Source organism: Pantherophis guttatus, chromosome 1, assembly GCF_059756535.1.
Source record: "Pantherophis guttatus breed Tessera chromosome 1, ASM5975653v1, whole genome shotgun sequence".
Lineage (NCBI taxonomy): Eukaryota > Metazoa > Chordata > Lepidosauria > Squamata > Colubridae > Pantherophis > Pantherophis guttatus.
The window spans coordinates 51,060,061-51,077,739 of NC_142063.1; the positions used below are offsets into that span (position 1 = coordinate 51,060,061).

A 17,679-nucleotide genomic window follows, 5' to 3' on the forward strand; every position below is an offset into this window, starting at 1 on the left:
AAAACGCTCTGCTCTTCTTTTCTGTAAAAGAAATATAATATCTGCTAGTTATTTAATAGATATTTATAGATTCTACTAGTATACTTAAAGATATTTAAACAATATAAGAAAGCTGATTTTCAGAAGGGTAGTTTTATTTCTGTTAAGATTTTATTAATGGCTTCTATATAAATGAGATAAAAGGGACCATTAATATAACTTGTTCCTCCCAAGAAAACCTTATGAGCCTACTGGAATATCTTCATTCCTTCATTATTATGTAATCAATATGTGTATAATAAAAATATCTCAGTCATTGTGCAGTAATTATATTCTTTTTTCCTTCTGTCAGACAATTCTTCATCTCTTCTTGAAGATGAGGAGCTAGGAATGGAGGCCACCAGCTGGCAGCTGAACAACACATCCATTAATGGCCATGGTGAAAGTGCAATCACAGCCCGTTTCCCCAGCTGGGTGACCTTTGATGACAATGAAGTTAGTTCCACTTCTCCAATAACTACATCTCCTGTGAAACAAGATTCTTCATCGTTATCAGAAGGAGCAACAACAGCAACCACACAGGTCATAGATGTGAACACTAGTACCCCTTTATCCTTTAAAAAAAGGGAACGCCCCAAGAGCACCTTGAGTGATTTTTCTAAAGTTCAGAAGCTCGACCTTTCTTCCATCACCTTGCCATCAGTTGGGGGAACACCGCCCTGGAGTGCTACTAATCCTTTCCTTGATGTATCACTAAAGGATGTTCAACCTTCTCCTATCAATCCATTCAGTTCTTTCTTTGAGGAAAGGGATAGACGTACCCAAGGCAACTCTCTCTCTGGAAACACTAGTAAAAAGCAGAGAGATTCTCTTCTTATCCTTCATCAGGAACCTGATTCCATTAGCTTCAATGAGCCAAGTACACACCTCAGACATAGAGATGCTATTGAGCAACTCAAGCAGCTCCATATTGGTGATCCAGATCAACTGAACAGCCTCAGTCTGCCAGATGATGACCCTACAATCTCCACTGAGCTCTATAATACCATGTCCACTTTGGGGCCACCTCAGCAAAAAGATGGCTGGCCAATGATGCTGAGGATACCAGAAAAGAAGAATATAATGTCTTCTAGGCACTGGGGTCCAATATATGTCAAACTGAAAGACAGAAGATATTTACAACTCTTCTATGAAAAGGGATTGGAAAAGCCTTTTAAGGAATTCAAGCTTGAAATAAATCATGAGGTTTCAGAGCCCAAGCTTCAAAATTATGATGAAAATGGAAGGATACACAGTGTGAGAATAGACCGTGTTACTTACAAAGAAAAAAAGAAATACCAGCCAAAGCCAGCTGTTTCTCACATAGCAGAAAAGGAACAGGTTATTAAGCTAGGCACCACCAATTATAATGATTTCCTTAGTTTTATCAGGGCTGTTCAGGATTCATTGATGGATTTGCCTGCTTCCTCAACAGATTTAAGTACAGTTGGACTTAATTACCAAGAGGAAGAAATCACTGTTGACGTAAAGGATGAATTCTATGGAATTTTGGCCAAAGGAGACAACAGGATCTTGCAGTATAATGTATTGACACGAGTACACGTGCTCAGCTTTCTTTCTGGACTGGCAGAGTGTAGGCTGGGCCTCAACGACATTCTTATTAAAGGGAATGAAATTGTTTTGCGGCAGGACATCATGCCCACAACCACTACCAAGTGGATTCAATTGAATGATTGCCATTTCCATTCATGTGTGGATGAAGAGGCATTTGCCAGTACCCGTGTCATTATGTTTAACCCTTTGGATGCTTGCCGGTTCGAACTGATGCGCTTTAGGAGTGTCTTTTCTGAGAAGACCATGCCTTTTACTCTAAGGGTTACGGCTAGTGTCAATGGTGCTGAGGTAGAGCTTCAGAGCTGGCTGATGATGTCACCAGGGTTCTCATCCAACAGAGATCCTCTAAGTCAAGTCCCCTGTGAAAATGTGATGATTCGTTATCCTGTGCCGCATAAGTGGGTGAAAAACTTCCGGAGAGACAGTGTCCTTGGGGAGAAGTCCTTGAAAGCAAAGGTGAACAAAACTGCTAGCTTTGGATCCACCAGCGTGTCTGGCTCTGAGCCAGCAATGAGGGTAACACTAGGAACTGCCAAATACGAGCATGCTTTCAATTCCATTGTGTGGAGGATAAATCGCCTACCTGATAAAAATTCTGGTGGGTACTGCTGCATGAATTAGATTAGCTTGTAAGAAAGACACATTAGTATAGTTTCTCAGTATCTTGTTCAGAAATTCTAATCAATTCTTGTGTGAAATGAAGTTGTTTCATTTTCTGAAAGTATGACTATGTAGCAGTAACAATAACAACAACAATAATTTTATCATCTGTGTAGTACCTCAGCTTTCTTTCAAAGAATATGCTTTGGGGTGGATAGGAGTGTATGTAGCCCCTCACTGCAACTCTTAAAGTGGCTACATTGTCAAGCATCTATCATGTAATAGACTCCTTGCCCAACAGCCAAATAGTTTTCAAATTCCACAAGGATAATATCAGGAGAAAGATAATGAGGGATCTGGTAATGTACTAATGCAATATTTTTCAGCTTGCTAACTATTTTTATTTTGTTGTAAAATCAAGGAAAAGTCTAATATAAAGCTTTTCCCTTATTCGGTTTCAACCACTAAGCAGGCCTCCTTCAGAATTCTATTTCTTGTGGCAAATCTCACAAGATTTATTAGAGGTACAAAAAGAAGAAGCTATAACACATTGAGCTTTCTGAAGATGTAATTGATAATCTGCCAGAAAAATCAGTACTTTCTGAAGTACTGAATTCAGTGAAAGGCACCAGCCGGCCTTTCTCACATATAAAGTAGCTCTCAGCATGTGTGAGATTTCAGAGCTGTTCTTTTGTTCTGAATCTTTAGGAAATCAATTATTTTCCACCTAAAATTCTATCTAATATACTCTGTTCTCAGCTGGAACTGAGGAACTGAACTCCTAGAATTTTTATTACTGACAGAATTTTTTTTATTAATTTTAACTCTTCTCTAATGTTGGGAACAATTCTACCACATCTTTCCTTAGCAATTTTGCTTCATTACAGGAATTTTAGAGAATGCTGATAACTGCCTGACTACAGTACAGCACCATCTTGTCCGGACATGTCTGATCTCTTGGCATGTTACAAGCAAGGCTGTATTGAGAGCCGAATAAGTTCTTTTCTGTTCCATCAGCTTTGTTGCTGTAACATACGAAAAGATAAGACTGCTTGTCCCAGGCAATTGAGGGTTTAGTATGTTTTTCAACTGAAGGCCCCTGACCATCTTCTGTAAAATTGGACAGTGAACAGGAAATTTATTAAATAAATTATATTATAAATTTATAAGCCACCCAGAGTCACCTTGTAGGGGACATGAGAAGTTTAATATATAAAGACATTAAAATATCACTACAGCACAGTAATTCTAGCCCATTGTTGACACTGAATCACAGCTCTAATTAACAGATTAAAAACCATTAACAGAATTATTTTTCTCATACTGGAAAGCATTCCTGTTTGTGTCAGACAAGAAACACACATGAAATAAAATCAGGGATAATCAAATGAATAGCAGCAGAGGTATCAAGTAATAGAGGAGTGATATAAAAAGGGAAAACAAAATCATGTTGCCGAATTGATATATTTTGAGGAAGTTTGTCAAAACAGTACTAGTTTTAGAAATGATAAAAAGTATTTCATGGAACTGAAAGTTTTAGAAATGCATCTAGTTAAGATCTCAGAAACTGAAAAGGGTTGATCATAGAATTTGAGCTCCTCTATTTTACATGGAGATCTCTCCTGATTCCAGAAATTTTTTGAAGGCCAATAAACCTATTCTTTTATATAATCAAAAGTCTTAACAAAAAAAAAAAAAAAAAGAACACTAAAAGTATTTTCTTAATCACTTGCTTACATATTTATAATATTAATTATCTCTGTCCAGTGGCTGGATAACTCCACCAATTTACAGTCTGGATTCCCATATGATTCTAAACAAATAAAAGCAATGAACCAATGAAATAGTCACATATTAATCCTTTGCATGAATACTGTAGAACTGTTGCATATAAATGATTGGGCCATTGTAATCAATGGATGTTCACATGACTTTGGCATAACTAAATCTTACTTCTCACTTGGGCCTTGGTAAACTGATTTTCTGATGCATGGAAATAACATCCATTCTGGATACAAGGCAAGTGCGCAGCTGTCTTTTGTTGTGTTTGAGAAACAGCTGTTATGATGTCATAACTGAACTTTTCTTTAAAAAAAGTTACGTTGGGCCAGTTTGAAGTTGTAAGATCAAAACAGATCAGCTGAATTCCCCTGAAAAGCATTGCTTTTTGCAATGTTCCAACAGCAGCTTGACAACTTCTGATGTATGCTTCTCCATAAACAACTTGTTGATGCTGGCTGATAAATAATGGGCCTTGTTTATAGGCTGTGAGAAATCTCTGTCCCAACTGCGTATGATTCATTGTTTCAGTACAAAAGGATGTTTTTAGTTAGACAGCATCAGGCAGAATAAAGAATGTTGAGAAAATATTGATTCATGGCATGTTTTTCTGCCTAGCCTGAAAACAGGGCAGCCCATATTTAATAAGAATAGACTTAAAGTACAGCTTTGGGGCTGTGCGCTGTAGAAAATCAACATTTACTCAAACATCCCTTTCTCAATGTGTACTGTATGAAAATTGCTGAAATTTTAAAATAAATCCCCTGCAAAATATTGTATAGCCGTGATGGCTAACCTATGGCACCCATGCCAGAGGTGGCACGCAGAGCCCTCTCCGTGGGCACATGCGCCATCACCAATTGCTCTTCTGGTTTCCAGTGTGTGCATGTGTGATGGCCAGGTGATCTTTGCATGTGCTGGAGCCCCAAAAACCTGAAGACCAGCTGGCCGGCAGGCATGCATGCACCAGAAACCAGAAGACCAGGTGGCCTCTTCAAGTTTCTGGCGCTCCGGCACACGTGAAGACCAGCTGGCCAGCACACATGCACACACCAGAAACCAGAAGACCAGGTGGCCGGTGAGTGCATGCGCATTGGCCAGCTGGTCTTCCAGTTTCCGGGGCTCCATTACACACACTTGCATGCATGCACATTCCAGTTTGGGCATTCGGTGCCAAAAAGGTCGTATAGATTATACACATGCGCATGCACTCAACCAGCAAACAGGCTTTGTTTTTGTGTCACACTGACTTTCACTATCTTTAGTTTGAGGCTTTGTGTATTGCTTGAACTTAGCCAGAATGGCTTGTAACTATGATTTATGATGCAGTGTGTTTTGAGGTTCAAGACAATCATAGCCTATTGTAGATAAACAAACCATGGTTTTTGATGCAGTTTTCAATCCTAGTCGCAGAGAAAGACAGAAAAAGACACTCTTAGGTAACTTCCCCCAAATAACATCCCAAACAGAGTGAGCAATTTTGATTCCATATTGCTAGTGTCCTCTAGAAGACTGGATGATCTCTGCTTCTCAAACATTCTTCACTCCTCCTCTGAGGATGGTGATAATGTGGTAATGTCTTTTAAACTAACAAAAAAATATCCTGATTCTGCTTCTAAAGCCGAAATTAGCAATCTTATTGTTGTTGAATGGCATTCAGAATAATCTGATACTGCATATCACTCATCTGTTGGCTGAAGCAAGTTGTGAGCAGGTCAAAAGTCAAAAACAACTAGGATTTGTCATGTTCTCGTTCTATCAGCCCCTTTGTCCTTTACTCTCTCTTCCCTTTTGACACTCTCATACGTCTCTTTCTAGCCAGAAAGCTGCCGCTGAACAGATTGACAGTTCATGCCAGGAATCTGAACTGATTGCTGACACAGAACTTTTGATATTACAAAAGGACCACACTACTGCCCTTCCATATTTTAAGCAAACATCTACATAAGCACAATTACACACACGCACAATGCAAGTTGAGCTGTGCAGGTGTGCACGCTCCAACCAACCACTCACGCAGCCCAATTCTGAATAGGTCACAGCCCAGTAGCGGGCCACAGCCCAACAGTTGGGGACCCCTGTTTTACATGAAAGGCAAAATAATATATTTATAAATCATGCTTTATATCCATGAGAATACTCAAAAATGATCTTGTTGTATGGCATCTATCATTTTTGTCTCTATAGTGTGTAACAGCAATCAAGGCAAATCTAAAAACACTTCACAGAGAAATAACATGGTATTATTCCTATATCACAGACAGGGAGATTGGGGCTCAGATCATGGTTGCGCAAGATAATAGAGAATTCACATATTTAAGCAGAAAGTTACTAGTCTGCACACTGAGATTCAGGTATTTGACACAAAAGGTTGCCCAACCATTGTCCATACTACTGTGTTCATTGTTGTTTAAGCCAATGTATCACAATTTTGCTTTAGAATTGATATTCTTTAAGCCTAATTATATGTTTATAAAATTACATGAGTAAAGTATTCTGAATGGGAGAAAATTAGATATGCATCTACAGCTTCACAGCAAGAAGAGCAACTGACAAACACATTTAGTTAAAAAAAAAAGTGGGGGAAAAAAGTGGGAAAAAGTTAAGTAAATTTATTTCCTCTTTTTGATGTAAGCTTTTCATTAAAAAAATACCTCAATATCTTCTTATGAACAATTACATGCAATAAGTCATAATTTTTGTTTGCACCTTATACAAGTGCATACCAAATATTTGCCTTGCAGCCCTAGAAAAAATTAGATGATGTATTTGTTCCTGAATTTTTCACATGAAGAAAGTACATGGTTCAAAATAATTATCACTCATGGTCATCAGCAAAGAACAATGAGTTGTGCCTATTTCTCTGTGTAATCATGCCTCAATCCCTATATTTTAAAAGAAGCTGGGCTTTCCTTACTGCCTTGGGATTGAGCATTTTAAAAGACCACGTTTGTACGCATTGGATTATTCTTTTCTAAATTAACATGTAGAACTGTTAATAGCATGCATCAGCCTTATCTACTATTGTATATGCCAAGTGGTAATTCTGCATGAAAGAAGAGACAACCAGCCTTTAGCTAGCATTAGCTGACAGTTTTTCAAGCATTTTTTCCAGGATTCATTGTGATGTATTTGCAAGGAATAAGCCAGAAGCTTGTGAGAGTTGTGCAGCAATATTCTAAAATGTGTGGGCAGTGTGGCTTTCCAACTCCCTTCAGTTAACTAATTTTGCCAGTGATGATGAATTGTAGGGATTATAGGAGCCGTAGTTGTTTAGACAGGTTCTAGAATTAGAATATATGGTACTAGTAATATTCTAGCGAAGCTTTATTTAATGCCTGTATGTCTTCTCAAGTTTGATTTTAAAAAATAAGTTGTCTCTCTCCATATTTATGTCAAAAAAGCTGACCTCAGAATTCTAACATAATCATTTGAATAATTCAGTGACTTTCTTTTGGTATTTGTCATCCTTTTTCTTCTAAGATTCCATGTCGGTGTTCTCAGTTGCCATATTCTTTCATTTCTTTTTAGCTGCAGGTCATCCTCATTGCTTCTTTTGCCATCTGGAACTTGGCTCAGACCGGGAAGTGCCTTCTCATTTTGTCCGCTATGTGGATGTAGACTTTGATATGCCAGCAAGTTCAGCATCCAAGGCTGCCGTTCGGTCCATCTCTGTGGAAGGCAAGACTGATGTGAGGAAGTGGGTGAATTATGCAGCACATTACAATTATAAGGTATGGTTGAATAACTGATAACTACTCATTCACCCAAACCAACATCCACTCTTCTGTTTTTCTTTCAAAGTTGGTGTGGCTTACAGGAGCTTCTGGGTTTGTTTATTTTTGCATTCAGATAACTATTGATAGCATGCCTTCTACAGAAGCACTAATGTATGAATAGTCAGATCTTCTATGCTATCTGATGTATGTTGCCTGCAGTAATTTAATGGATTAAATTAATCTCCAGCTTTTTGGCAGAATATATGTTGCATGAAAAGGCCCCAGGCTCAGAACCTGACATCTCAAATAAAATGATCTCATATAATAAAAATCAGAAGCTATCTCTTTTCCTGAGCCACAGAAAAATCACATTTAATTACAATGGGACAAAGGTCTGTACATTACTTAGCTTTTCAGTATGGACTTTTAAATTATCATAGACGGGAAGGGACCTTAGGGACCCTATTGTCCATCCTATTTGTCAGAACACAATTATTCACTTCCATGAGTTATAACACTCTATCCAGAGCCACATTTGGAGACATGTATAGCATATAGCATTATTTGGGAAAGGCCCTATTCTCCAAACCAACTAGTCATGGCTCCTGCTTAATCCATTAATCTTCCTACTTGCTTGTTTGGATTTGTTTTGGACTTGCCACAGTGTTTAGCATGTTCATGCTTGATTTGATCATCCTTCTGATTTATCAAACGTTCTTACTTTTTTCCTTATTTTTTAAAATATATTCTTTAATATTCTTATAATTCTTTTTCAAAGTTTCCTAGAGTTATTTTTTTTCTCAAAACACTTTCTCCTTCTTTCTAATTTACTTTCCTTTAGTTAAACTTCAGTTTTTAACCTTGAAACTTTCACTGTACTTACCGATTTCTTTCTTTTCTTTTCTTTTTCTTTTCTTTCTTTTTTTTTTTGCCTAAGCAATGAGCCATTCTTTTCCTGAGCCTTCACCCTTCTCCTAATCACCACTGTGGGAACGCCCCTGTGGGTGAACACAGGAATCTTGCTGGCCTTCTCCCAGCCTTCCTATATTTTGCTCAGCTGTTTTCCAGCTCTTCCTTTCTCTTTCATAACAAAGGGTTAAGGAAAATGACAAGACTGCCTCCCCCTTCTTTTTAAAGTCAATTTTGCCTGGAATTCCTAGGCATTCAGTTTGAGAGCTTCTCAGCGCCAGTCTTGCCTAAATGCACTCATATTTTCAACTTAAATTTCCCTTCTTCAACTCACCATTTCATCTGCTTTCTTCTAGGAAAGCCTTTTAGGTCTTGAATTACTTAATTGCTGTTGGCTTTGTCACTTTGAGTCTTTTTCTCTCTTTTTTTTTTTGTCCAATTTGCCATTTATGAAGTTCCAATGAACACCAGGCTCATCTCTGAGCATTGTCTCTCCTCCAGCTATTTCTCAATTGTCCCTATTTACTGTACAGCTGTACTTCCCTATTCCCAGAAAGTGCTTTTCTGTGTACCCTCTTTCCCCCAAAATAAGACACCCCCTGATAATAAGCCCAATCACACTTTTGAGCGCATGGCAATAAGGCCAAGCACTTATTTCAGGGTTCAAAAAAAATATAAGACAGGGTCTTATTTTCGGGAAAACACGGTACTTCAGGTCATGTATTCCTGTGGAAGAAACTAACTCATGGCTTAAGAGCCGTGGTGGCACAGTGGCTAGAATGCAGTACTGAGGGCTAACTCCCTGCTCATTCCAAGAGTTCAATTCTGAATTGATTCAGCCTTCCATTCTTCCAAGGTCGGTAAAATGAGGACCCAGATTATTGGGGGCAATATGATGACTTTGTAAACCATTTAGAGAGAGCTGTAAAGCACTATGAAGCAGTACATAAGCCTAAATCCTATTGCTATTGCTATTGATGAGAGGCAGGTCACTTTGCCATCTCATAGCTATTTCAAATGTTTTTTAAAGGTCTCTTGGTTTTGGGATATTACATCTATTGTAACATTTATATCGTTCCCATTTGTAAAATGGTAGAATGGCTCACATTTATAGATTTGAAGAACGTGTACCTTCATGTCTCTACGTAGACCTTGCTATTTAGACTTAGACTTAGAATAACTTTATTGTCACTTTGAATTGCCCCTTCTTTAGTTTTTAATAGTTTGACTCATTTACTAATTTAGAGTTTCATTATTTGGTCTCTCTATGGCCCTATGTTATGTATGTTATGTCATATCTTTCAACTCCAAAGTGTAATTTCATTCCATTGTTTAGGTTAATTACACATTCCCATTCACATTTCTTCACCACATAGCTCAAGTTCTTCTGCACTTTGTTCTCTGGATCAGTTATAAGAGGTCTCCAAATCAAGGACCAACAGTAGATATCACCAAAGAAGTTACTATCCTACTGGCATGACTCTATATGCTTCAGGTGTTTGTACACAAGTTTTTCTCTGTAACATGAGTCTAGTTTTTCCACAACTACTGAATTGTATTAAGTTACAATTTAGTGGTTTGCTTCACCAAATTGGCTTTATTCATTTGAACATTAAAGAACTCATTCCCTTCATGGTGGTAAAGAGCAAAAATCTTTTTGGGGACATTCCCCTTGTGTATCCTTTGTATAGTGGGGGAACCTGTCTCCAGGACCTCTGTATCCTAGGCACTTGGTTTCTTGTGACATCAAAGAAACCCTCAAGGTTTTTGCAGTTTGGAAGGCATTGAAAGTTTCCCCAAGGTCATACTATCCATGATAGTACTATCCAATAATATTGATCATTCTGCAATAATCTAATGCATAACAAAAATGCAGTATATATACTTGAAAATTCAAAAAAAACAAGCAAACAAGAAGAAATAAAAATGTTACACAAGAAAATACATAAAAAGGACAACAGTAAAAACACCCTGTAATTAGTTACTGTAATTAACTGTGCATCAGCTGTTGTTAGTCTTCAAAAAGAAAAACTAAATTTTCAGCATTAATCAAGTCTGTCCAATTGGTTTTCCAAAGGGAGAGATAATGTAATAGTTTCTGATTAAAACAACAGAAAACAAAAACGACAACGAAAGTTGAAAACAAAAAGAACAGAAGCATTCTTTGAATGCTGGAAAGAAGATACTGTTAGGAAGATCCTCAGGCTGCATCTTCCCTAAATCAACAAGTTATAAGAGCTACCTAGAAGCATGCCTTCTCACCTTTTCCCATCTGCCCAATGGTATAAACTTCCTCTTGGAGTTCAAAAAGCTCTTACCCTCCACCTTCTTTCACCATTATAGCTTGGCCCTATTTCCACAGAGATATGATATTTGGAAGAGTTTCATCTTGCCTTTAGCCAATTTGCTATGCTTTAAATGAGCCTTGAAGATTTGGCTGTTTCCCCAGCCTCTAGCTTAGTTGAGTATGAGTCAGCTTGAAAAGGTTATATCCAGTATTGTGCTAAGTCTGTCCCTCCTGGCTATGTTCATCTTTTATTTCTTTGTTGAGTTAATATATTGGATTTTGTTTCCAATCTGTACCCTGCTGTGAGTTGGCTGTCCTTATAAATTTAACGTACTGTATTAATAGGTAAAATAAATACACGTTGGCCTTTCTTTTATATTTGAAACGGCTAACTTTAGCTCTCTTTTCATTAAAGGGAGTCATCCCATTTCCCCCCCTTTCCTCAGACAGTGCTACTCTTTCTAGTCTGCTAATGAAGCTTTTTATGAGCCATCCAGCACCTTTCCAGCCAACATTCCTACCACTTTTGGCCTATAACTTTAGCCTTGTTCTTTCTATATTTTCACATTAACATTGAAATCCTTTCAGCTGTGTCTCCTGACCAGGAATGGGTTCTACTTACCTTTACTACCAGTTTGCAATGGGATTGCATGCGCCGAGTTTCTGCACATGCGCAGATCGCCTATAACGACATCCGGGGCAATGGGCGGAGCCTCCCGCCTATTTTACTACCGGTTCTTGCAAACTGGTCCGAACCGGGGGCAACCCATCACTGCTCCTGACCCAATTTACCTCCTCTGATGGAAGACACTCTTTCTGGTAGGCAAAGCATTGGCTCATTGGCTGAAACCCTGTCTGCTTTATGTCCTTCTTTCTTTATTTTTATAGGAACAAAGTAGGATGCTCAGATATTTCATTTCTTCCAAAATCAATCTGTACCTATTGTTTGGAATCATAATGCCTATTCATCACTTGAAACACAGCACATTCTTTGAATATCTATGGCACTTTCGCTTTTTATCTGAATTATATACAGTACTGTTTCACAAGAATCAATGTTTATTCCTGGCCTTCTGAGGTCCAACTCAAAAGTATGGTTCCATTCCTCACCATATCCCAGAATTTATCCTAAAGAAAATAGTACTTATCAAACTTTGCACAAGTTGTCCAAATAGCTGGGTCTCCTTATAAGCATGCCGTAAAGGTAAGGGTTCTCCTTGCACATATGTGCTAGTTGTTCCCGACTCTAGGGGGCAGTGCTCATCTCCGTTTCAAAGCTGAAGAGCCAGTGCTGTCCAAAGACATCTCCGTAGTCATGTGGCTGGCATGACTAAATGCCAAAGGCACACAGAACGCTGTTATCTTCCCACCAAAGGTGGTCCCTATTTTTCTACTTGTATTTTTTATGTGCTTTCGAACTGCTAGGTTGGCAGAAGATGGGACAAGTAATGGGATCTCACCCCGTTACGCGGCACTTGGGATTCGAACCGCTGAACTGCCAACCTTTCAATCGACAAGCTCAGCGTCTTAGCCACTGAGCCACCACGTCCCTTAAGCATGCCTTACTCAGTATAATTTTTATGTTCATAAATCTAATGGAGAGAGAGAAAAGGCACATTACACATACATGGGATTTTTTTTCTTTGTTCCCCCATTTGCTTTATATAGGGTTCAGGGAATCCTTCCCTCTCAAATTTATATATCCATTAAGTTTGGTGAACTTTCCCATCCTGCAATGAATCACCATGACACCACTTCAGTATTTCCCATGTAGGCAGCATGGGAACCTACTTTTGCTGGAGTCAGTTCTGCATACCTGTCATCTGTGAATCAGAGGAGTACTGCCCATTCTTGCTTTGGGACAAGTAATTCTTGAGTGAAACATACAAAACAAAAATTAGGTGGCCTTTTGCTGTTCTCCACAAAACTCCCAGTTTGTTTTTCTTTCAGGTGGGAATAGAGAGGAAAAAAAGCTTGAATCCAGATAATTTGGGAGAAGACGGCGATAATGTCAAGGAATGTGCTGTGCAATGAAAGGAAGAAGTAGCTATCTGAAAAGAATAGAAGCAACAAGAATTGAAGAACAAGGAATGCCATGCCTCCCTTCTGTAGTCCGAAGAACCAAGAAGTATTTGAAGTGACATTTTGCTCTCTGAACATACTTAAAAAATTCTTTTGGGATATGTTTGCTGAGTAGTTTGGGTAGAATTACACTAAGTATATAGGCTTGCAGTGCACTCAAGCCTGTTTTCATCTGTTCCAGTATACTTTTTAGAGCAAAATAACTGTATTTTGTCAGCTACAGTTGTCAAAATTCTAGTCTTGTTAAGTATTTTCCAACCATACACTTACATACTGATAACTGGTAATTCAGTCTTCAGTGGAGTTTTTCCAGGTGATCTGCAACAGCCCTGGGGATGGGAGGTGTTGAAGAGACACCATGATATCAACCTTTCCATGTTTCTTTCATGCCTATGGCTCTCTGTGAGAAATTCTAAACAACCTTTCCTATCAGCTATTGGTAGGTAGAGAGAGCCATTGGGAACTCCAGATGAAAGACACATGATCTCAGTTTTCCTGTATGCCATCTTTGAGGAAGAATATTTAAATATTGTATACTTCCCTTGGCAAATCAGAAACCTTTTATGCAATTTACTGAAATACCAGAGTTATTCTTTAGACATGATTTAGTTATAGTTACCAGTTAAAAGGGACTAGGTGACTTTTGGATCACTCTTACCTGGGAAGATACTGAGGGGAAAGTAGATTTAATCTCAGTTAGATGTTTAGCTAGGCTGGTTACTATGTGTTCCCCAAATCATTACCATACTGCATACATTAATATGCTGAACTTTTAAGTTTTGATGATGTTGGTAAAAAAATTGGTCAACTTTTATAAATGCTGATAATGCTACTTTCAAATTCTGTTTTAACACTACATTTTATTTCCGAGATACTTCAAAGAAATAATTACTATCTTACTAAACAATTAATGGTATTACTTTATACAAGGTAGACATAGTGGCATTACAGAGGTTTTTATGAATTCTTGTGTCCACACAGTCTTTTTCATAGAGATGAAAACTTGACTTCTTGAAAAAAAATCTCTGTTTATAGTTGTTTTTTAAAGAATCAAGTTTCTAATTTTCCAATTTCTGGGAATATTCCTAAACATGTCTGGACATATCTTTGAAGAATTTTCTATGAGTACACATTGGAGCTTCAGTATTCTCCATATCCTTTTTAATCCCCCCTGAAGTAAAAGTTACCAATTGCTATAGGAGTTGTAGTCCAATATATTGGGAAGAGCACCAAGTTGGGGAGCTGTACATATCTATAATCATACTTTCTGTCAAGCAAGAATTTAGAGTATTTTTGCATGGGTATTGATATGTTTGTATGAGTACAGAAAATTCTGGTGGGCATCTTTACTTCTGAAAATGCCCGCCACAGTTGCCGGCAAGACATCAGGAAATCTGATGTCTAGACCAGTTACTCAACCCTGAAGCACAACACTGCCCAATAGATAGTGCCATGAAAGCCTACACACAGAATCCTGTCTAAAATATTCTAGTGCTCTAATAAATCCCAGTTTTAAATAAATTACTAGGGCCAGATTAGATGCAAATTTCACATATTTTGTCTTATAGACCATATTATTCTGGAAAATGGGCTTGATGATGAAATTACTGTCCAATCGCTTGTATAAGGAGGGGAAGCTGTAATTGGTGCTTACTCATAGGCCAACAATTTCAGAAGAGAATATGTGGAAGTCAGGGGTGAATTCTAGAATCCTTGCTGCTCTCTGAGCTTAGTTGCTTGCTTACAGTTGTTTCATTACCCAACTAAATAATAACATCAATGCAAATACAGTAAGTGTGGGCTTTGCTGTTTGTATACTGTTTATATACAGTAGCTTGCCCTGTCAGCTTTGGTGATTTTTCTGTTGGTAGTTCTTTAAGCAGGGTATTGTTTTCTGCTTGATTGTTTGCCTGGTGTTATTCCTTGTTTATTTGGCTGTTGGCTGCTGGAGAGAATATATTCTTATCTTTTTTATTTCTTCTTATCTTTTTTATTGTCTCATTTGAACGGTATATAAATGTGATTTATCTCTATGTGTCTATTGATGGCTGGTTTGTCTGATTGCCAAATGTCCAGGAATTCCCTAGCACTTTTGGATTTAGTTTGTCTAAGATGCTCAGAGTTTCCCAGTTGAAACTGTGGTTGAGTCAGCCCATGTGTTGTGTTGTGAGATTAAGGAGTTTTCATGTCTTCTGACTGTTAATTGGTGTTCATGGATGTGCTCTGTTAGTTTTCTGTTTGTCTGTCCTCCATAGTAACTGTTACAATCTTTACACCATATATTATAGATGACTCTACAACATACATCTGTAGCATACAGTGAATCTTCTATAACAGGGTAAAGAATGGAACTGCCACTATGTACCCACTGGAAAGAGTGCAAAGCCATAGTCAACTTTTCACGACTGCTTTGATTCAAGAACTAATTTTTCTGTAGTGTATTTTAACTTTTGTTCTTGGTTTATGTTCCAGACTATTTGGTCTTCACTTTTGAGTTGCCTGGCTTGTTTTCATCTGCCCTTCTTTGCTATATCTTACTTTTCACTGACTGTGTGAGAAATAATTCTCGCAATACCGATAACGTCCCTTTGTAATGATATAGCATTTTCTCATTTGGGTAAACTGTGTAGGACAAAAGCCCCATTGATGTCCATTACTGACTTCATATCATCTAGCACATCAAGAAGCACATCTGCCTATGTCTCCTAGCTGCATTGAGCTGAATATTGTTTACTGTGGTTGGTTTGCACATTTAGTTGCAAATCACAATATTTATAAAGTATTTAAATATTATGCAAGCTTGTCTGAACCAGCCCTTCAACTTCATTTAAAATCTGCCTCAAAAATTGATGAATGCCTTTTTCAGTGAATACTAAAGCATGAGGTTAAGTGGAAGTCTTTAAAAATACTTATTTCACACACTGATATATGGGTGTGGCAGAATATTCAGGAAGCCTAATTAGATTTTACCTAATCTCAGAGAAAATGATTTGGGGTAGGGAAATGGACATGGGGAAAATTATTTCTATGTAATGTAGTACGTGGCCCATTGGGGAGTTTAAAATGTAAATATTAACATATTTTTAAGGGTACTCAGAAGTTATTCTTCCCTTGGTGATCAAGTTTAATGTGGTCTGAGCAGTCAGTCCCTTTCAGAATATATCATTATGAAGAATGCACTAACAACAGTTAAGGTATAAGAGAATATGTGATGATTAGCAAATAACAGCCACATCCTGTACTTAACAAGACTTAACAAGAGAGAGGGGATTGTAGAATTGAGGAGAAGCTGATTCCTGGCTGCTATTTGGGTCCCTACAAATTAACCATCACTGTGGATTAATAACATCTGCCTTATATAGATTCACTTTTAATTGACTTGCTGGTACGCAGTCCATTGTTCCAGTCAACTGTAGATTGTAATTTACCATCTGATTTAAGTCCTATATATGGGAAACATCTTTCTATGGTATTGGCAGATTTCTAATGGGAATCCCATTAATTTATTGTGAAAAGGTTACCTAACATAAAGCAACCCCAAAGCCCTTAAAGACTTGTGAGGATAGATAAAAGGGCTTGTATTGCAATTATGTTGTTGTTCAGTGCCTCCATACAGATAAGTCATAACCTCTTGCACTAATGTGATTGTTGTTTTTTTACATATTTTGTAATAGGTTTCTACCTTTTAATGTACTTTGAAAAAGTCTATACACTGGCTAATTCTTTTAAAAAAAATATTGTGGCACTTCTCCACCCTGTCAGAGAAATGTCGTTTTGGAGTTTGGGAAGGACTGTTGAATAAATGCAAATGAATTTGACATTCAAAGCAGTCGTGTCTTCATTTTTATTGTTGTTCATTTTTTATATAGTTGAAAAGGAAAAGATAATGCCATAATATAATGACTTCTTAAAACATGAATGGTTCAATTTCAAGATGTATTTAAAAGGTGACTACATGGATGTAAATTTTGCAACATACATAAGTGGCTTATTTTTGCCTTGTTCTGGATGTTCTTTTAATTTTCCAGTCTAGTCTTTGACTCTTGGATTTCCTGATGGTTCAAATGCTAACCACGCCCAGGACTACTTTGCAAAGCATTACCGTAAGGAATCCCTATGGAAATTATCTAGCAATCTGTGTAAAACAGAATGAAGGCACTGATTTCATTTTCTTAATGTCATAATTTTTGATATCCACCTTTATAATCTGATGTAGTTAAAATAGTCACTTAATCACAAAATAACTTGATCTGATCATTTTTCAGTATACTGAGTACTTGTTAATAGGGAAAAATGAGGGAATTACTATCAGTCTTCATTGATGCTATTCACTTGCCTTGCATAGGTCCTAAAGGAAGAACACTATGGGACCAAAACTTTTGGCCCCTTTACCATTCATTAGGCAATCAATATTTTTAGATTATAGTTCTCACCACTTAAGTATTATGGACTAAACCAGGGGTGAAATGCTCCCAGTTCGGACCGGATCACTCGATCCAGTAGCGATGGCGGTGGGTGGTTCGGAGAACCGGTAGCAAAAATCCCTGCGCCTCCCCGCCCCATGCCCAGCTGAGCCGCATGATCATCAGAGGCTTTTTTTAATTATTTTTAAAAGCATTTTTTCTACAACCTCTTCGATGAAAAAATGCTTTTAAAAGTAAAAAAAAAAGCCTCCGATGCTCGCGCAGCTCAGCTGGGATCATCAGAGGC

General features: G+C 37.8%; 1 protein-coding gene and 1 long non-coding RNA gene across 2 annotated transcripts in view; one reads left to right on the forward strand and one right to left on the reverse strand.

The window, feature by feature from the left end:
* STON2 (stonin 2) overlaps positions 1-16,787 on the forward strand; it is an 84,851-nt gene extending 68,064 nt beyond the window's left edge. Inside the window, exons 5-7 of the mRNA XM_034418266.3 lie at positions 332-2,191; positions 7,504-7,706; positions 12,838-16,787. Of these exons, the coding sequence (XP_034274157.2) occupies positions 332-2,191; positions 7,504-7,706; positions 12,838-12,921 (2,147 nt within the window). The 3' untranslated portion in view covers positions 12,922-16,787. The remainder of the gene's footprint in view (positions 1-331; positions 2,192-7,503; positions 7,707-12,837) is intronic.
* Positions 3,382-17,679, reverse strand: part of LOC117665885 (uncharacterized) — a 32,469-nt gene continuing 18,171 nt past the window's right edge. Inside the window, exon 2 of the long non-coding RNA XR_015728770.1 lies at positions 3,382-7,644. This is a non-coding gene — a long non-coding RNA (uncharacterized LOC117665885). The remainder of the gene's footprint in view (positions 7,645-17,679) is intronic.